The sequence below is a fragment of the Anoplopoma fimbria genome, chromosome 21 (genome assembly GCF_027596085.1).
Source record: "Anoplopoma fimbria isolate UVic2021 breed Golden Eagle Sablefish chromosome 21, Afim_UVic_2022, whole genome shotgun sequence".
Classification (NCBI taxonomy): Eukaryota; Metazoa; Chordata; class Actinopteri; order Perciformes; family Anoplopomatidae; genus Anoplopoma; species Anoplopoma fimbria.
This window is the reverse complement of record NC_072469.1, coordinates 14,880,798-14,902,781: the sequence shown is the minus strand read 5'-3', so window position 1 is coordinate 14,902,781 and position 21,984 is coordinate 14,880,798. Positions and strand designations below refer to the sequence as shown.

The window sequence follows — 21,984 nt, the reverse complement described above, 5'->3', positions numbered from 1 at the left end:
AAGGAAGAAACCCTGGAGCTGGTTTGGTTTTTAGTTTCTTGTTCTGGCAGAGCAGATGCAGGTTGAAAAGAGAGGTTGAATTTCCTCACCACTTCCTAAAGCCTGCCGGCCCAGATTGTCTTTGTCATGTGGAATTTAGTCCAGTAGCAGAGCTCAAACCCACAACCAGCTGACTCATAGTGTCTCCATAGTGAGGCTTGGGAGAGATTTTGATAGATTTTGTAGATCAGGAGATCCCCAGCTCAATTGTGGGTCCCTTCTCATTTTAGGGCAACTAGGTTAAAGTTGCACTGTCAGCAAGCTAACACCCTGCTGATTCAGACATCTTTTCCACTTTTTTACTTTAAACTTTTCAATCTTTTATTTTTTAAACTTTTCAATCTTTCAAACAAACTGTGGGACTGAAGTCATTGAAATGACTACATCTCTAATGGAGAGTATCCAGTGTTTTTTTACATCTAATTTGCAAAGTTACATTTAGGAGGAAACCTTGAATTCACTTTTCTATTAACATAATGAGGAAATGTGGTTAATTAACATATCTAGAAAGTTGCCAAAAGAGTTGGTTGTGAACGTATCATTAAACGTTCCCTGACAACATATTTAAATAGTTTTCCTCCAAAATATTTACAACACAGTATCGATTTATCACAGCTGCTAAACTTCTTTACTGTTTAGGCACAGTCGGAGCTTGGGTAAGGTTGGGGGAAGATCATGTCCAAAGTTCATGAGAGACAACGTATTAATTAAAATTGAATCAAAAAGAAAATCCTTCACTTACCTAAACCAAAGTGCTTTTGTTTCCCAAACCAAACTACACAAGGTAATTGGGATACAAACCACAAACTTCTGTGTCTATAAAACCCACCTCCCTGACTTTGGTGAAGCACAAACTTCATTCACTCAAAAAGAACACATTGCCTGCTGTGAACATAATCTAAGCAGCAATTACTTTTACCACCCCAATGTAATTGGTAAAACAATTAAGTAGTATGTAAACAGAGTTTCTAGGAGACAGGGTTGCCTCTGTTTTACTCCATTCATTCTCTTCCCTCAATCATTTTTAAGTAATTCCTGATAGGAGTCCAAACCGATTTCCTCTGATTGATCCCCTACCTCGGCCATTACTGTTAGTTTAAATCTAAAGGGATGACTGCTCATGACCTGGGGTGTGACACTTTGAACTGAGACAAACTTGGACCATGGTCCTTTGGTTGGTTCTTCAAGATAAAAAAGTCCAAAGCACGAGAAAACAAACTTGTCAAGAAATGAAAAAGTTAGCAAACTTCCTTCTTAGCCTGACGGCACAAAATGAGAGAGACTTGTACTTTCTTCAAAGTTTCTTTTTTCAGCAGGAATATGTGTGTGTCCAGACAACTGCAAAAGAAGAAACCGACAAAAGAAGTTCACACTTCTCAGCACATGATCAGACCTTCAGTACTTCAAATGCAGCTGCAATTGCTGAAAAGTTACTCGGACATTTCATCATTCCATATACCTCACTGTTGGGGTCAAGTTATGCCACTACCCTTGAGCAGTGAAACTTTGGACATCAGTTGACACTTTTCACTGCTTCCATCCACAACTGTAAGAAAGTTGCACTGACAGTCCATCACCCCTTTCCTGTTCTGAAATGTGAAGCAATCTCTTTTTTTGTTGCCATGACACAATCCAGCTAATTCCCTGTGGAAGCCAAGCTAGTGGTATGTGATGTAACAAGCAGCATAGAGTGAATTTTGTCACAATTTTTTTCATCTTTATATTCAATTAAAAACAGCACCTTTTCACACTGTACCAGCATTATTCTTGGACATGCTGTCATGATCAGCATTATCAGTTAGACGCAAAGACAAGTCTCCCTACTCACTATGCCACCTCGTTGTCCAATTACTGCATTATTCCTAGCAAGGATGCTTTAAGGAAAAGAAACTCCTGCTTCCGTCTCATCATCCCGTGCCTTGAATCTCAATGAAAACCTCATGCGCTTTCATAATACTGCGTGACTGATCAGAGGGATGCATATCCAAAACAGAGTCTGCACATCACAATACCATCTGTTTCCTAGCATCCTGGATTCTAAAACCGTCTTAATAAAAGTTCTTCCCATAGTTCCGAGCAGCGCAGGGCGTCTGCGTTCTTTCCTTCTGTTTTTGCCTTTGTCGCTCTGCTATGTGTTATGGAGAGAGCGCCTCTCTGATATGCTTTGACTTGTTGCGTGTAAACTACTCTGGCCTCATACATGCTGTTTTTGTGCGCGTACTGTATCTGAGCAGAAAATAGATTTGTGTGTGAGAGCTGTTTTTAAGATTAGCATATGTGCTCAGTGGCGGCTCCCAGCAGGCAGCTTCTAACCAGAAACGTCTCCGTCCATGGAACGGCACAGGCCTCACACCAGTGCCCATATCGCTCCTCCCGCAGCACTCCTCTCATCTCACACACCAAACAACTTTCTGTTTTCTCCCAATAAATCATGAAAGCTTTCCGGAAAAAAAGTCTGGCGGAAGTTTGCATTTGTCATCTTTGCTGAACAGAGCAGCCGAAGCGAGGATTTTTTTTTTGTCCAGAGCTCGGAGAGGAAGAAGTTATTCTCGTGGCTGAAATGTTTGCGATATGGATTTTTGTGTACGTGCTGTCTGGAATCTGCGGTGGAATGAGTTCCAATGCGTCAGATGCCGTCTGACCTGCCAGAAACTGGAATCCATTCTCTCGCTCATCAGCCTCCGGTTTCCTCTCACACATCGGCTGTGACAATTAAATCTGTGACAATTTAGGCTTTTAGACGCGGGGAAAGCAAAGTCTTTGTGCCATAAAGTGATCCAGCAGCTTCTCTGCAAGCACAACGTTGCCCACTGTGGAACATCTAGTGTAGAAGCTGATATAAGCTGTTAGTCTTCTCAGGAATTATCTAGTCTCCGTATCCCTATTGTAGCAATGTCTCATAATTACCGTAATTAATATTAATTGGTGTTTACATGCTATACATTGCGCCTGTACTAAATGGGAATATATCAGTTCACACATTTATACTAAAATGTAATTGTTGTAAACAGAGTTTCTAGGAGACAGGGTTGCCTCTGTTTTACTCCATTCATTCTCTTCCCTCAATCATTTTTAAGTAATTCCTGATAGGAGTCCAAACCGATTTCCTCTGATTGATCCCCTACCTCGGCCATTACTGTTAGTTTAAATCTAAAGGGATGACTGCTCATGATCTGGGGTGTGACACTTTGAACTGAGACAAACTCAGTTATGATAATTGTTTTTACAAAGAAAAAAAAAGTTGTATAAAGCCTCTGGTTTCTCAAGAGGGGTCTGTGTGAAATATGATATTTTTTTCAATTTATTTCACTTAGATCAACATTGTTTTGAGTTGAAGACAATACATTTGAAAAAGAAAAAGATTTGGGTTTGTGGGTGAGAAAGAAGTGAGCATGATACTCCATTAGCGACTACTAACATAACACATGCAAATATCAAACCAAATTGTCAGCTGTCAAGTTGCATTGTGGGAAGAAGAATCTGCGGAATAAAAAAGACTATATCTATGGTTCTGCTGCATTCATTTTAATCCTATTGAAAAAAATAACAAAAAATGGTCCATTGTGAGTCTGATAATGTTATAGGAATGCAATGCTAACTCTCTGGAGTACTCTTTTAATGCATGCTTTACACACACGTGTGTGAAACATGGGTCAATACTCACAGTTTTGTCGTGTAGCTACTGATGGACAACATGTTAATGTTGGTATAGAAGAGGTTTAGGAGAAGTCTTAATTTATCCCGACAGAGACAGGTTTTTCATATTTAGTGTACAATTCAAAACAAAACCAAAATCCTGAAATGTATCATGCTTAGGTCGCCTTGGCCGCGCCTCCAGCTTCCCTCACTCCTGGCTGGCTCATGACATTTTCAGAGCGGTGTTTTTAATCGTAAGCGACTTGGCCACATATCAGGCTGAGTGAGATTTATGGCCCCTTTTCTCCGAGAGCCTGTACCTCCGGACCGGCCTTAATGGAGAAACACACAAAATGGTGTTTACACGGAAGGTGCTGCTGCAGACCTGTTTCTGGTCCCACTGAGGGATGTTTGGTTTGTTGATTAGCAACTCCTTGAGGGCCTGGGTGTGGAGGGGAGTCTGGTCTAAGTCAGGATCGAGTTGGGGCATCATAATGGGGCTGCTGATTCCATTGTTTTATTTTCAGGGAATGGATATGGCTCTATGATATAGCAAAAAAACTTTTACAAATTTTTTTTGGGGAATAATGCTAATATATACTCAAAAAACTGTATATATAAAGTGGACATAATCATCATGACATCACCCCATCATTTGTGGACTGCTGTTTTTAAACCTCAAGTTTGGCAAATTGGATGTCGACATCTTGGTTTTTTGCAACCAGTGAACGGAAGTGACCATATTTGGTCTTCAGAGGAGTGAGGTAGAGACCCTGTGTACGGCTCTGGTAGTGGTAGAGACCTGTCAATCACAAGGTAGCCCACCCTAAAGCATGCCCTACTTCATGGTCTATTTTACTTTAAATGGGACCATCATTTACTAAATGAACATCATGCTGTACTGAAGAAGACTTAAAACTAGAGATTAAGACCAAAATATCATGTTTACAATGTTTACTGAGGTAACAAATCAAGTTAGAAGTAGGGTTGTTTTCTCGTAGACCTCCATACAATCTGAGTTCTTTTTGCAACGAGAGGAGTCGCCCCCTGTTGGCCAGTAGAAATAATGCAGCTTAATACATTTATGCATTGGCTTCACTTTACAGAACAGGAGGTTGCCCTGGCCCAGAGACCAAGCACGATCACCTTATCCCCGACGTTCATTAACTGTTCAACAGCCCAGAGAAATTAAGATAAGATAAGATAAGATAAGATAAGATAATCCTTTATTAGTCCCGCAGCGGGGAAATTTGCAGGCTTACAGCAGCATAGGGTAAAGTGCACACAAGAGACATAGTAAAGAAAGACAAGAAAAAAATGAAAATGAAATAAAAAAACAAGTATTTAAATAAGCAATAAAAAACAGTAGAAAATCAACAATAACTGAAATATTATATTTACAGACAGAAAAAAAACTATTTTAACTATTATTGCACAGTGTAATGTGTATGTATTGCACAGGTTTTTATTGTCATGTTATTATTGTCATGTGGTCTGCTGGGAGCAGAGCTGGTTGTGCAGCCTGACAGCAGCAGGAAGGAAGGACCTGCGGTACCTCTCCTTCACACACCGGGGGTGAAGCAGCCGGTGGCTGAAGGAGCTGCACAGAGCTGCCAGGGTGTCCTGCATGGGGTGAGAGGTGTTGTTCATCAGGGATGACAGCTTGGCCATCATCCTCCTGTCTCCCACCACCTCCACCGTATCCAGTGGACACCCCAGCACACTGCTGGCCCTCCTGACAAGCTTGTTGAGTCTCTTCTTGTCTGCTGCTGAGATGCTGCTGCTCCAGCAGACCACAGCATAAAAAATGGCTGATGCCACCACAGAGTTAAAAAAGGTCTTCAGGAGTGCTCCCTGCACTCCAAAGGACCTTAGTCTCCTCAGCAGATAGAGTCTGCTCTGACCCTTTTTGTAAAGTGCATTTGAATGATTAGTCCAGTCCAGTTTATTGTTCAAGTGAACACCCAGGTACTTATAAGATTGCACAATCTCAATGTCCTGTCCCTGGATGTTCACTGGTTCCGGAGGACAGTGTTTTCCCCGGCGGAAGTCCACCACCAGCTCTTTGGTTTTACCAGAGTTGATCTGGAGGCGGTTCCGCCGGCACCATCCTATGAAGTCCTGGTTCAGTTCTCTGTATTCCCTCTCATCACCGGCGGAGATGAGGCCGACGATTGCAGAGTCGTCAGAGAACTTTTGCAGGTGGCAGGTAGCAGAGTTACGTAAAGACTTAGGAGACATGTACACACGAAGGCATGAATGTGCTCACGCGCATGTGTTTGCACTCATTCATTTGTGCGCACATGCAAACACATAAACACACTGGCGGGGGTACTCTCTGGGGTTTCAGCATGAGTAGAGCCTCGACCTAGATGAGTCAGGTTTGATTTGGGGAGTGAACTCCAGTCCTCCTTCCTCTCTGAGATCTTCATTGTCTGGGGAAACAGTCTGCTAGTAACACACACACACACACACACACACACACACACACACACACACACACACACACACACACACACACACACATACACATACGTATTTGTGTTGTGGAAGTGTCTAGGTGTCTGCTGCTGGAGGCCTCATCTCTGAGGACTGTAGGGAGTCTGACATCCTCTCCCTGTTCTCTCCAGTAAATAGTCTGTATTGTCTTTCTGTCAGCGGAAGAGAATCGGTCTCTGTCTCTCTCTATTTCTTGCTCAAAGTGAAAACAGGACAGTTATCTCAGCAACCCTGTATGAATGCCGCTCTCTAGTGATTTTACTTAGGGGCTGTGATGGGACATCGTACCAAAAACCTAAACAAATGCGATTGACACACAGTTTGTCATTGTGGGGGGACTTATTCTGAACTGAGTAGAACTTCCAGGATACATGTTGACATCCCTATTTACTTATAAAATAATCCAATTGAACGCTAATGTAATGTTATAGATTGGACCACATCACCAGTGCCATTGTGAGTCCATTCCAAGCAGAAGTACATTGAAGAGATCGCTATAACTGCAGAGGCTCGGTCTTAAACTGCTCATTTTGAAGAGATGACCTCGACATAGAGTATTGGCACAGCGATATATTAGTTCTATCAACCATCCAAAGAAGTGGAGATGCTCTCCTACAGAGGCTACGCTAACAGTCAAGTGATAACACACACACACACACACACACACACACACACACACACACACACACACACACACACACACACACACACACACACACACACACACACATTCACATTCACACACACACACACACACACACACACACACACACACACACACACACATACACACGCACACACACACGCAATGCATAGATTGTTGGGCACTTAACTCTAAAGCCAAGTAGGGTTTTTGTTTTCATAACTGCCCCTTGGCTTTAAAGTGCTTTTCCATCCATCCATCTATAGGATTTCATCTTTTGCTCTTGGTAAAGGTCAACAGTTGATGTTTATTCAAAGTTTGCCTCCTGACGTTGCATCAGACGTTGCATCAGATTACAGTTTGCTAAACACTCCACAGAAGCACTCCGAGTGGTGCTCTCGACCCCGTCTGGCCTTTCGGTTGACCGGCGTGCTATCTTAGTACGTCTACATTTTTCATGTTCTTCTGCGCAGTCCTGGTTCCCACCACTGAAAACTGTCTCTACTGCCCCCTCAAAAATGGAATTTTTTGTTCCCCCGTGGATGATTCAGGTCAGGCTGTATTCAGTGGAAATCCCCTTTCGTCGCACACAAGGGACATCAATATGTAGTCAGTGGTTGGAGAAGAGAGTTAAAATGGCTCAGTGCCATAATTTATTCAAACATTGAACTGGCCCAGGCTTGAGGTATTCAAAGTAGCCCAGGAAAAAAAAACAGCTTTTAGACATTTCATGAAGCCACGGTTGCTTGGCATTTATATTTAAATCAGTTCGCTGTGAAAGCATGGACTCAGCGTACGCCAGGGCCAGAGGGCCTCTAGAGGAGAACACCCAGTTCGCCCACCAGACAGCCTTCATCCCTGCTCGGCCGAAACTGCCTATATTCCAACTTTGTATTTAAATACGAGTGAAGACCTGCTTTATTTATTCCATAACCTCTCACTCTGCAGGAAAATAGCCTTTGTGGATGCATTATAGCATCTGTGACGTTCCTTCTTTTCCTGAACCAAGCTCTCATATTCTGATTAAAGGGTAAATCCATATGGAGACACATAGGAAAACAAAGGGATGTTTCACTGCCTTTTGTGACAACACACCCCAAAGAGTGTGTGCAATAGCAGGTGTTTTTCATTTGACAGCTGATGACAAAGACCTGCTGCAGCACCAGGCTCGAAAGTTATAAGTGACATAAGTGAAGGAACGGCAGGTGTCACTGGAATCAGTGATATTGGAGCAAACGATGTTCCAGTAAATGAAAAGCAAGAGTCACGGCAACACTGAATTCTTCATTATTGAGGGTTTTTTGCATCGAGGAGGGATTAGCATACCCATACAGCAGATATCTCCTTGTGTGGTTGTTAAATGTCAGGACAAAGATAGAAAGTCTAAAAAAAAGCTCTTTCTTTAATCCATTGGAACTGACTCTAAATCCAGATATTCTTTTAACAGTGTGGAATGTGTTAGAGTTTCCACCTGGCCTGGTTTGATTATTTCAGTGCTGGACACTAATTCAACACATAAAATGTTAAGAAATACATGATTCCTCTGTGCTTGTATATAAAGTCAAGTTGGCTAACCAGAAACCAGTTCATAACCATCTTCTTGGCATTATATGAAAAAAAAAAACTTCTTCCGAATATGCCAGATTAAATCAAGACTTTTTTTTGTTCAAATAATAATAATAATAATAATAATAATAATAATAATATTGATCGTGATATAATGGTCATAATAATAAAAACCATGATGTGCTAAATATATCAAGCATTTTTTGTTATTATTATAATATATATATTATTATATATATTATATATATTATAATAATAAGAATAACAAAAATGTATAATAACATAATCCTTGTTATTAGTGAGGAATGTCCTTACAGGTGTTGGCACATCTTTATGTCTCTGTGAGGTGATTTGGTCATCATAAAAATAGAAATACGAGAGAACAAACACACATACACAGTCCATTCTCGGCGTGTCCTCTCTGTAACCTTATCAGTATGCTGAGTCATTAGCTCCAGTACCTTGGCAGCCATTCAGGAGGAAGGGCCACTCCTTCCTCTCCAGGTACAGTAAAGGACCCTCTCCCTTTACTCTCAGTGATTGGAAACTTCCACAGCTAATACATTAGGGCTGACCCCCATCTCCTTCGCCACCAAGTTGGAAGTTGATTTTGCTGCGTTATTAGAGCCACTTGAGGGAAAAGTGGGAAAGTGTAGTGAGGTAGATGTCGCCGTACTGCAGCTCGGTGTTGTTTATGACCCACTAGAGAGATGACTGTGTAAAAAGTAGAGTTTTTAAATGGAGTGAGTTTATCAGCGGACAAGTAAACACCAAGCAACTTATTTAAAAATTCAGATAATGTTGTCGAGGTTCTCTCTATGCAGATTCACCTCAGCCAACCAGCTTATACCAGTTCAGAGGGTATAAAACACACAGGATGTGAAATAAATTCTTCCCAGTAAATATTTGGTCTAAAGCACTGAATCATGTTTCATTTCCCTCTTGATTGTTAGTTCCATAAACCATAAACCTCTTCTGTTGCTGGTTGCAATTATGTTGCTATAGCAATTTATTCATGGTTGTATTTTCATAATGCTGGTTCTTTTTGCCAGTGAAGAGGGCATATGATGTTGGTTATAATTGCAGCTTTAAGATGAAGTGGACAATAGATGATTGACAGTTATCTCTTACAACAACAGAAACCCTCCCTGTTCCTGATTGGACCGACACACATTCTCTCTGTGTCTCTGTGTTTCCGAATAAATGTTTGGCAAAACAGAGCCAACATCTTAAATAATGTTTCATTTAATATGTGGAACACCTAAAATAGGCTCTTTCATGGTTTTGACATGGCAAGACATTGTTATATATATACATTATCATTTATTCTTATTATGCCTTATTTGTTGCAAAAACTGAAATGCTGTCTTGCTTTCGGTGGTGTTATAAGATGCCAAAGATACCATTTGGAAGAACAGTGAAATATCCTGAAAATCCCAAAACATAGTATATTGTTATTAACCTGGTTCCCAGCCAATCATTTATGGCTTTATTTTTATGTTGGCTCATGTCAGGAGCTTATTACCAATGGAGAAGCCACATACTGTTAGGGGTGTCAAGATATATTGGTATCAAATATAATACTTTAATAGTACACTTATGATATAGATATTGTGTAAATCACAGTTTTGTATGGTGATGGTTACCCACTCTGTCCCTACTTCCCTACGTTTGTGTTTTGAATGTAACACATTTGCCAAAAAAGAAGAAAAACAATGCACCTAACCAAAGGTTAAGATGATTTTTGATTGATAGCATTTTTATTTGATTTTGTTTTCTTTTTCCAAATGTTCTATAGGTATTGCAATAACTCCTCTTCTCCCCATGTTAAAGTGTCCTTGAGCAGGACTCTGAAGCCCAAGTTGCTCCTCAGGCGCTTTACAGCAGAAACCAGTAAAAACCAGTAGCTATGCCAACACTGTAGTGGGTCCAGAAACGAGTTGTGTACAGATTCTTCAAACTAAAGGACTTTAATATTGACTTTAGCGCTGTGTGTATATAGCAGTGCTTTTATCCACAGTGATTTATTCCAACTAATATATTTCTCCCCCAAACAAGGTGAGAGTGAAAGATAAATAAAGGACAAAGCAATACGAGGTAATAGCCCCTGGAGAGTGTGACCTCTCCCTGTGGTGAGTTCTGGTTTGTGTACATCTCTATGACCCTGCGCCCTGGCCATAATCCCTCACTACAGGGGCTGGATTAGGGCCTCGTTTTATTAGCCAACCCCCTCCCCCAACAGCCGCGCTCCCTCTGCAGCCTGGATCGATGGCGGGCTCGGTCTGAATTGGCAGCGCTTGTTATTAAACGTGGGACCAACCAAACCCTTCGGACTGCCGGGATAATCCCATCACAAATTAAGTAGAGGAAAATTGGTCAGGGAGAACAGGGAGGGGAGGGAATCTTCATATTGTGACCTTTCTAAACAGAAACAAGCACACACACTTCTTAACGGCTCTCTTATTTATCATATGTCAGTCTTTGAGGATTTTATTAAAGACAAGACCTCACTATAATGGAATATGATCCTTTTGTTAATGTTTAAGCTTCATCTGCTGCATTTTTATTTAATTCACTTATTTGGTGTTATTGTCCGGTACTGCATAAGCATGGTTTTGAATGATACAAATAGAATTATTAGTCCCCTCACAATGGACATGTAGTCTGTTAGCATCTGGGAACAATCAGGTTGCGTAAAGCGAGAGTGATGCTGCCATGTCTTCAAAATACCAAGATAAACATCCAGTAAGAGCTGAGCCTTGAGGTAGAAAACACATTATGGAGAGTTGAAATTTTAAGATTTAAACAATCTGCGAAAATCTGCGTTTATTTTACCTCTGACTTTGTGTCATTTAATTCCTTTTTTATCTCTCAGTTTCCCCCTTTCTCTATGGCTCTCCCTCTCACTCGCTGTCTCTCTGTTTGAGTGTGTCATCTCCAAGCCTGTCATGTAGGATAATACAGGACGTTAATTACCCCTGCTGTCTGAGGTGAACGTCATTAGAGCCCTGAACTGGATGTGAACCAGCCGTTACCGAGAGGGGGCAAAGTCTATTAAATGCCATTATTGAATCTTCAACCTAATTTAAGAGTAAACGCACAGTGACTGGCCGTCTGGCTGCTAGCTGTGCTCTCTTTACTCGATTTCCAACCTCCTTTGAGGAATCCTAAAGACAAGGGGCCAAAATAAATGAAACACATTTGTAACAGAGTAATGCAGAATATATTAAGAGCTTCTGGTGAGCTTTGCTGGCATTGTCTATGGCAGCAGAGTAGTTTGGTTAGGAGGAAGATCAAACTTTTAACAGAGTGTTGTAAAAGCTACTTTGAAAGTGTGACAGGAAGCTTTACAAGCTACCTGTTACTGTATGAGAACTTGCAGCAATGATTCCCTCATGAGAAATAGAGTTTTATTAACTCAAGTTGCTTAGAAAAAGTAGTTAATCCCAACTCCACTTTTTGGTTGCAGAGAAAGTTCCTAGAAGTTTCCAGATGTCATCACATCATATGCATAAGAAATCCCTCTGCTCACAGTGGGAAGAGGGGGGGGGGACACACTGTGACAAGAGCTCCTTCTGACTCAAACAGGATAACGGTGCAAATGTTTCTGCACTGGCATCAGCCAAACTGGGAATTTTGGAAGTGAGACTGAAAGGTTGTCAAACCCAGCAGTAAAGTTGGCAACAATAAGAAGGGTTTTTATAGCATACAGATGAAATTTAATGATAAGCAATATTTAGCATTAATAATAATGTCAAATGTGGTTTAGTCACCATTAAACTACTGTAAAATGAAGTGAAGGAACTGTGGAGTGTCCAACCCTGTCACACAGACTGTATCCCCAAGAAGAATGACAGCAGCAGTTATTTCAGCAATTGCTCCATTGCTCCCTGACAACATTTTCACATTACATCACATTACATTACAGTCATTTAGCAGACGCTTTTATCCAAAGCGACTTACAGGAAGTGTATTCAACATAGGTATTCAAGAGAACTACTAGTCACCAGAAGTCATAAGTGCATCTCCTTTCTTAAACAAGCATCTAAAAGCATAAACCAGAGCAAAAGTATAGTGCAGAAGCAAATTACTACGAAAACAATAATTGCAACAGACTAATACGAATACAATAAGTGCTACAAACTACTACGAATAGGATAAGTGCAATAAACGAATACGAATACAATAAGTGCAGCGAACTGATACGAATGCAATAAGTGCAACAAACTAATACGAATGCAATAAGTGCTACGAGGAAGGCTCAGGGTCAACTGAGCGACGGGGCAACCAATCGCCCCGAGGCAGCGGAGCGAAGTGGTCGGGCGGGGGTGTAGGGCTTGACCATGGCCTGGAGATAGGAAGGAGCTGTTCCTTTCACTGCCCTGTAGGCTAGCACCAGAGTCTTAAACTGGATGCGAGCTCTTACAGGGAGCCAGTGTAGAGAACGGAGAAGGGAAGTTGTGTGGGAGAACTTGGGGCAATTGAACACCAGACGTGCTGCAGCTTTCTGGACAAGCTCCAGAGGTCTGATGGCCGACGCCGGGGCTCCGGCAAGTAGTGAGTTGCAGTAGTCCAGGCGGGAGATGACCAGAGCCTGGATGAGCACCTGCGCCGTCTCCTCAGTGAGGAAGGGGCGAAACCTCCTGATGTTGTAGAGGAGGAATCTGCAGGAGCGTGTGACCGAAGCAATGTTTGCTGAGAACGACAGTTGGTCGTCCAGGGTCACACCCAGATTCCTCACAGTCCGAGTTGGCGTCACCACGGCATCATCAATGGTGATGGACAGGTCTCGGTGCGGGCAAGGAACAGTAGCTCGGTTTTGTCCAGGTTGAGCTTCAGGTGGTGTGTCGCCATCCACTTCGAGATGTCAGCCAAGCACGCAGCAATGCGTGCCTCCACATCCAATGCTTTCTGCATCACAGTATGGTTAAGGGGAGGGAAATATATTGGCTATGGCAAGGGAATTATGGTTAAGGTACGGCTAGGTTTAGGCAGGTAAAACAGTTGGTTAGGGTTAGTTTAAGATCGTTGTTACAGTAAATTTAATATAAATCAAAAGGAATTGTACATCTCTAACTGGAAACAAACTCTTCATCCTGCTCCATAAAGGGCACTGAAACTCCTCCTGATCCACTGAACATTGTGAGAAGCTGACTTGTCTAATATGGATGTGATTACCAGGATACTTAGCCACATAAACATAAAAAACAACCTTAAACAGTCACCTTCATTGTATACCTTCATTGTATGCTGAAGCACCATTGTACTTAAACTATATAGACTGCTACAAGTCAGGTTAATGACATTACATTACATTACAGTCATTTAGCAGACGCTTTTATCCAAAGCGACTTACAATCAGTAGTATATTACATATCATTCACCCATTCACACACTGATGACAGGCTACCATGCAAGGTGCCACCATCAGACTCTAACTAACATTCATACAACATCCAGTCCACACCGATGGCAAGCCTTCGGGAGCAACTTGGGGTTAAGTGTCTTGCCCAAGGACACATCGACTGCCGAAGCCGGGTATTGAACCACCGATGAATGGAGAACTACCTTGCTCTCCACTACGCCACAGCCGCCCCGACTGACAGTTGTAGTTCAAACAAATAAAATACCTTGAAAATCCCAGTAACCACAGCGTACAGGCGAGTGAAGAACCAGAAAGACTCTCAATGAGTCGACCAACAACCTTCAAGCAAAGTGTTGGTGAGAACATGACAGACCACCTTATTATCAGGTAGAGGAGGATTTCACAGTGGAAGTGAAATAAATAGTAAGGAAGGAGAGAGGTAGAATGGATGTTTTATCAGGTGAGCGTATCAGAGCAAGTACAGGTGAAGGACATGGGAGAAGGTCAAGAGAGATGTTTCTTGAAAAGATTTGTGTTTGACAAAATATCGTAAGCAAGGGTGTGATTTTTCTGTCTGGAGGATAAAGGCGACTGACAAACACGTTGTTGATCACACCTTCATTTTTAGGATTCAGTCACATAATTATACTGCCTTCATTCCCTGATACCCTGCAGGCGGGAGCAACAAACGATTATAGTCCCATTCAAGTCTCCCCAGTCTTGTCACAGCATTAAATACGCACGAGTTGCGGCACAGCGTAAGCCGTGATTTAAATGCGTCGCTCCCGCCGCTAAGACATGTCTCTGGTGTATCAGATGGAAGCTTAGCACCGGCATATGCTTGCTGCCATGATCCGCCGATGGATGACAGGTGGTTACCCAACTATTTGCATAATCATGGGTGCAACGCGCAGGCTGCTAGAGCGTCATAAACAAATCCATATGGCCTTTCGGGAAAATCCAGATGATTCATAGCACAGCTCACGGATATACTTACAGTTTAACAGACATCAGCAGATTTCTCCCTGAATGTTTCATTTGGAGTGTGAAGTGCGGAGCACACTTCATTCCTTCTACTTGTTCTGGCAGCTCTGATCAAACACGTGAACTTTACATCAAGTTTAAGTTGCAGTTCGGTCAATGTGGCTGCTGTAACATGGACCAGTGTTTCCTGTGCAGTTTCTTCTAGCGGTTTGATGGCTGGGGTAATTTTGGTTGGAGACCCGGTGTCAATCCCGGGAAACTTTCCAGAATCAGCTTCAGTCATTAGTGCGGTGTGTAAAATGACCCTTATCTTGAGAGTCGGATCATGATATATGAGCAATTTTGCTGCAATTACGGTTGTAATTGTTGTTTTTAGGGTGGCTAGGCCGAGCAAGGGGTACATCATTTTCTCTGATATTTACATTTGTTTAAAGCTGTGTAAGTTCCCACAGAAAACTATATATCTACAGTATATTTATGTCACTATTGCAGGACCGAAGCCAAGCCAAGCCTCCCATATAGTTCTACAATGTTTCCCTTTGGGCTGAATAGACCTTCTATGGAAAGAAACCTATTTATAATCACCACTTCCCATGTCTCAGTGGACATATAGTGAAATCAAGGAGGTACTGTAGGGTTCTATGGTTACCAGACAGAAGAAATGTGCCACAGTTAGAACACAGAGTTGGAAAGTGATCTGCTCATTACGCGAATAACGTAGGTTTAATGTTGCTGTAACTCTCTTTTTCTCACCGTGTCCCCTATCTTTTCATTAAAACCTCCTTGTGCTCCACCTTCCCCTCCACAGACATGCCTCTCCATGTACGTCGTAGTAGTGATCCCTCCCTCGCCGGCCTTCCTCCAGGCGAAGTCCCGGTCAATCCAGAAGAACCGTCCAGAAAGAACCCAACTCGCTGGTCCACAACTGCTGGCTCCCAAAAGCACAACCCCAAACCAAACGCAAGTGCCGGCATCGGCATCGGCAGACTGGAAGAAAAGGTAACATACAAATCTGGTTTAAAATCGGTGATAAGCTTGACTTTTTCACTGCTATACCTCAAAAATACTACTTACCATTTATGTCTTGAAGGTTAACGAGAATCTAACAAGGTGTAAAAACTCACCAGAACTTTCAAAAAACATGGTTACATTACTTCTGTATTACATCACTACTGATTCAAACAGCATCTCGCCCAGAAGTTATTTTTCCACAGTGCTGCAGATATACTGGAGCTGCATCAATTATAATGTCAGAGATATGTGCTCTGAAAACCTGCAACCTCCGGCAGTCTCTCTGTTTTCAACTTCCCTCATTTTTATTCCGTCTCTCCCCTGCACCCAAATCAAAGAAGTAACCCTGTGCTGCCCTGCTTGCAGATATCCAGCAGAGGCATTGATAGTCTTCAACTGAAACTAGCTCCTACTGACAACACCCCTTGTTGTCTTTAAAAAAAAAAAGAAGAAGAGCAGAGATGGTTAAACACTTTCCCTTTATTCCAAATTCACCTTTCTGAAGGTTTTTAAACCTCTGATTATAAATCCTAAAGAAAAGGTGTAGCTCAGGTACATCCCCCCCGCCGATTCTGAAAGGGAAGGGAAGCCAATTAACTTCTCAAAATGACTGCCCCCACGTGGTGCTGCCAGACCTTTACTTCTTGCTGAGAGGGAGATGCGTTCCTGATGAAACAGGAAGGTTAAAAAAAGGGAGACGATTGAGTGCTCGGAACGTGACACAGCAAACCTCCACGTGATTAGTGTGTCTGGAAGCATTGTCTAATAATCCTATTTAAAGACACTTAAGTTGTCAAAGCCTCAACAGTGTAATGGCACACTCCCCAGCAGAGGGCACAGACAAAAAGGGGGGAAATGGTTATTAGGCCTTTCATTTTGTCAGGTTGGCTTCTTTTTCTGGCCCATTTTACAACGAGCAAATATGTTCAAATATTTGTTTGTCAGTTTGAGCCTGTGCTCTGCAAAAAAATAAAAAATAATAAATATATATAAAAGCGACAGAGCAGGAACATGAATAGCTCTCTGTGACTCTTTTGTGCTCCGGGGCTTCCACTCCACTTGTGTGCCCTCTGCAGGATATTGCTGTTTGGTAGCTTTGTAATGTGGGATAAGCAGGGATTGAGTTACAGCATTTACATCAACAGGATTTAACTTTAGATTATAAACAAACGATAGCACATTAGCACATCATATAACAACATATAACAACTGACATTACACCGCAGATCACATGTAAAAGGTGATTCCTGTTTTGAATGGATTACTCCAAAAGGCCGCTTTAAAAGACTGCATGATTTCAAACATCCTTAATTATTATTTGATTGAATGCAATTCACATAATGGAAACAATTCATTTTGCACAGTGTGTAGATTTAAATATAAATAAAGCTTGACTGAATGTTCTGTAGCAGGTGATTTGAATTAGATCAATTTAAGTAATCTTCCTGTGGTGGCTGGTTTAAAAAGTAATGAGCTAGCACTGGGAGGCTTTCCTTTTTATTCAGCTCAGCATCTCTTTTTCAAACACAAACACACACACGTATATATATATATATATATATATATATATATATATATATATATATATATATATACACAGTCTATTTTAGTCCATTTTGAGACAATCAACAACAGATGTTGAATGTATTAGTCAGCAGCAACTCACAGCAATATATTTATGTCTTGGCCCAAACCTTGTTCTCAAAGGGAGCCATACATCAGTGATTAGTATTGCCAGAAGAGAGTTTGGATGCAAGCCATACACTATATTGTCTCCCGATTGTCTGTGGGAGTTTCCTTTACACACTACAGCCAGCCATGTTCTGTTCAATTCCCCGTGAGTTCAGTTATGGCCGAGTTGGGCCCGGTTCTGCTAAGTCTTCCTAATACAAGTCAACGGGAGTCCTCAGTCACCAGCTAGCACTGTAAACTCATCACGTCTCCCAGTGGCTTTACAATACTTCATGCTCTGAGTTCTCCACGCTTAGCATAGTTAAATAAAGGGATTAGGTAGTAGATATGGACCTGGTTGATTTACTGCTACCTCTCTGGTATCTTGGTTTCTCCGCATTTTACGATCTGTGTCGTTAAAGTTTTTGGAAAGGGATCATTTTGTCGCGCTGTGTTGCATGTCGGGTTCCGAGGCCACGATGGCTATCAGGGGCCGTCTCAGTAGAGCCCACGTGTCCGGCTTAGTTTTATAGTCCTGTCTGCTGTGCTTCCTCAGGCCCCGTCACGCCACATTCAACTGTACTAAAACACACATGGCTTATTAGCATGCAGGGGATACAGATCTCTCCCCTGTTCTCTCTCTTTCACTCTTTCCTTTCCTTGCATTGTTTGCTGCTTTTTCATCCCTCGCCCGAACATAACTTGTTTTCATTTGCCTTTGTTCATCCTTTGGGCTGCCCGTCATCCTCCCTCTCATTCTGCGACATGCCACTTGGGAGACTTTCTTTTATAACTTTTGTCTGTGCCCTTCCGTTGTTTGATGTCTCATTAAAGAAAGCCAAACTTCTGTTTCTGCCCGTCTCGCTCTTTAGCGGCTGTTTCATAACTCATCAGACCTTTAATCATTCACATTCTGTTTGTGTGCCTTGGTGAATCGTTGTCTCCACTGTGTGTTTTAATATTAATTTGCTTTCATCTTTATTCAAACAGCAACGTGACCTTCAATTGACGATATTTCAATGCCGAGGCTAGCATGTCTGGAATGTAATTTAGTGTGTTTTCTGTGCTCGTGGCCATTGTAATAAGTTTGCTGAAGTCTGCCGGTGTTCCATATTACCGTGGCAGTATTATTTTGGAAGGTTTAATGGAAGAGCTTAGCTGTGGCTTTCTTATTGTAATAGGCCTCTAAGCAGCGGCTCAGGTTTAGTGGTGGGGAAGGGTAAGGGGTGAGGGTTGAAAGGAGTGAGACCAGAATGAAAAACACAGTGCTCGTCTGTGGCACAGGTCCAAGATAAACTAACCGACCTCCACCACAAGATGTCTATCATCCAGCAGCAATAGATATCCCCGACCCACAAAACTGTCTGTCCAAACGCAGACAACATGTGATGATTATGCAGCATTGTTAAGCTCTCCGTCTCCTCCTGTTCCTCTTCAGGGTAGAGGAGGACATGCCTATCGGAGTCTTCCTCGTGATACAAGTGGCTGGACCACTCAGTTCCAGAGAGAAATGACTCGATCGTCTCTTAGTGCCCACCATCCAATGGTGGACCAATGGCTGGACAGACAGGAACAGGTATGGAGGTGGAACCTAATACCAAAGTATAGTGTGATTTATTATGATATCAAGATGGAAAAACATAAGCAGGCGTTCGCATGTCCACATCCACATTAAATACAGTTTACATGCATTCAGTCATGTTTTTAGAGTCACAGCAATCCCTGGCCTCATGTTACATTACATAGAAATGATCATGAGTTCCACACGGTGAGGTACACAGAATTGACATTTAGGAGAAAGAAAACACTGGTATTGGTTCAGTACTTGGCAAAACACTCGGAGTTGTGGTCTTACAATCTGAAGAGAAAAATTGGATTGTACATACTGCCACAACATTCCTGGCAGGTGTTATTATATGCATATAATAATAGTTTTGACGCCCATTTGGCAGCCCTGTTGACCTAATAATATTTCCCACTGTGACAGTAACATATAACATATGTCATTTGGCTAAGACATAAATCCAGAGCACCATAAGTAGAAGTAGTAGATTTAGTTCTTTGGCCGCATTGTGTCATCAAGCATCATACCCCGACATGTTACAGCAAATGTACGCACAGTAGTGACAGATAACAGCGAGGTGGTTGCTCGCTGCCCAAGCCAACTTGAAACAGAATCGGTGACTGACATCAGACTTCATACTTCTGTTCCATGTGGCGCTACTTTTCATAAAGTAACAGCACACATTGTTAGTCACTGCAGGCTTGTCTCTTCACTTCACACCTCCCCGCTCTGTCGGCACTTTGTGATTGTCTCACTCTGCGACTGGTCCAGCTACTCGCCGGCCTGTCAGAGGAGAGGAAAAATGTTCCTTTTAAAAGTTATTAAAAGTGACAAAGGCTCTCTGCCGGGAGAGCAGAAATGACCTTGGGAGGTGTCGGACACGCCGAGCTCGACGTGAAGAGGAGGTCTCCCAGCTTGTGTGTCGGTCTCTGCCAGTCTCTGCCTCAGCTACCTGCTCTGACCTATGTAGGAGGTGTTTAATAGATCCCGCCTTCGAGTGAAAGAGCAAATAAAGAGTGTGAAACGCAGTGATACGGAGGGAAGAGAAAAGCCAATGCACAAGTAATAAAAGAGTTGATGGACATTCTAGCTGACAAACAAGTTGCTGTTGGCTTATATCACAAACTCCTTGCAATCCATTCTGCTTGCCAGGGTTCTCACCTGAATGTTGGGCTACCTTGCTTTGGGTTTCTGGGTGGTCTGTTTGGGTTACTCTCTCTTGTCTTATTGGAAATCAGCCTAGCCAAGCAAAAATATAAAGTATTTTCATTTTGGAGAGTTCTTTTCCAGTATTTGTCTCTGGCTAGACAGTCTGTCAGAACAAAGCAATGTTATGAAAAAGAAGCTATTTTAGTGAATTGTGTGTTTTGTCTGTCTATAGCTGCTGCGGTATTGCTTGAATAGGAAGTCTAGCCATGACATAAAACACACAAACTTTTAACTGAGAAAAAGAGATCACAGATTTGCTTTTTATATGATTTTTGTATACAGTAGTATACAAATCAGTAAATCAGCTCCCTGCTTTAAAAACATAAATACAGTGGTTAAATACAAAAGTTTTAAGGAGGCATGTCAATTTTTTATCTTATGTTTCATTTATATGATGATATAATCCTTCATTTGAAGTTTGAAAGAGAAAATATTTAAAAGTGTAGCCTGATGCTGCTTGATGATGCCTTGTCTACCATAACATTAAACACTATTATCCTAAAGTCACTTTAGTTATCTGGACTCTATACACTACATGATTTTAACTGTATCCGTCTAATTAATTGACTTCATTAGCAATAGTTGAGCCATGGTTTCCTCAGCTTATAGAAGACACAAACTGTGCAACATTCTAAAATGAAATACCTAAATCCAAGATTACTGTAAAGTGTCCAGGTTAATACACATAAATGAATATCTCATGAAATATGAGATTATTTTTTCAGAGCAGGAGGCCTGCCAACATCAGCACAATGTGTAAACATTTAATGAATAACAGCAGGAGTGCCACAGTGCCAGTTTAAGCATCCACCCGATAGCTCATTCTCGGTGCTACCTGAGTCTTTGTAATCTGACAGCTGTATGATTTAAGACGATTCCCAAAACACAAATCCGCTCATTAGAGGTGACACAGTGACGGTTTCAAAGAGGCACCGCGTTGCCCGGTTGTTCCTTTTCTTTAAGTCCCTGTATCTGAGTCCTGATCGCTGCCCATTCCTCCCACACGTAGCTGTTTGATACTTTGTCTTCTTTGTCTGTCTGATGGGCGGGCAGCACAGCAGCATCAAATTGGAAGATAAAAATACATGGCGTGGGTTAATTAAAAAGAATTGTGATCAGTGCTAAAGCGCTGGCGGAGATAATGAGTGTACACACACACACACACACACACACACACACACACACACACACACACACACACACACACACACACACACACACAGCTACGTACACACCACGTACACACCACACCACGGTTTTAGTAAAATCACACCAATTAGAAGTTGTTTGTTTATCATGGATTATTTTTTCTCCTGTACTTTATTGTTCTGCTTTATGAGAAAAGATTAAAGCAAAAACAAAGACAACTAAGAAAGGGCATCAAACTAATTTCTGTTTGTTCTCTGAAATAATTGATGCATTCTTTACTTTGTATATCATTTGTGTGTGTGTGTGTGTGTGTGTGTGTGTGTGTGTGTGTGTGTGTGTGTGTGTGTGTGTGTGTGTGTGTGTGTGTGCGCATCATGCTCCTGCAGCATCTTTTTTTAACTCCACACACACCCTCCCTGACTCATACTGCACCTTAAGTTTGAAGCATTTTCAAACAATCTTCTCCTTTTAATGGCTGATGGAGGTGAAGCAGCTCCGTTGTGCCCGGAACCATTTGGTTCACTCTTAAAGTGCTTCACTTAACCATTCATATTTAAGCAGGCCTTCCCAACCCCTGCTATAAATTAGGAATGTGAAGTCGGGCCGACTTAAAAGGACACATTGACTTCTATGCTTAAAATACCAAAG

At 41.9% G+C, this 21,984-nt stretch overlaps 1 protein-coding gene across 2 annotated transcripts in view; it reads left to right on the top strand.

Annotated features, from left to right (window-relative positions):
- Window positions 1-21,984, top strand: part of LOC129110418 (partitioning defective 3 homolog) — a 325,305-nt gene that overhangs the window by 111,750 nt on the left and 191,571 nt on the right. Inside the window, exons 4-5 of one of the 2 annotated variants that reach the window (XM_054622494.1) lie at window positions 15,541-15,731; window positions 18,853-18,990. In XM_054622494.1, the coding sequence (XP_054478469.1) occupies window positions 15,541-15,731; window positions 18,853-18,990 (329 nt within the window). The remainder of the gene's footprint in view (window positions 1-15,540; window positions 15,732-18,852; window positions 18,991-21,984) is intronic. The other variant, XM_054622495.1, reaches the window with a different exon arrangement.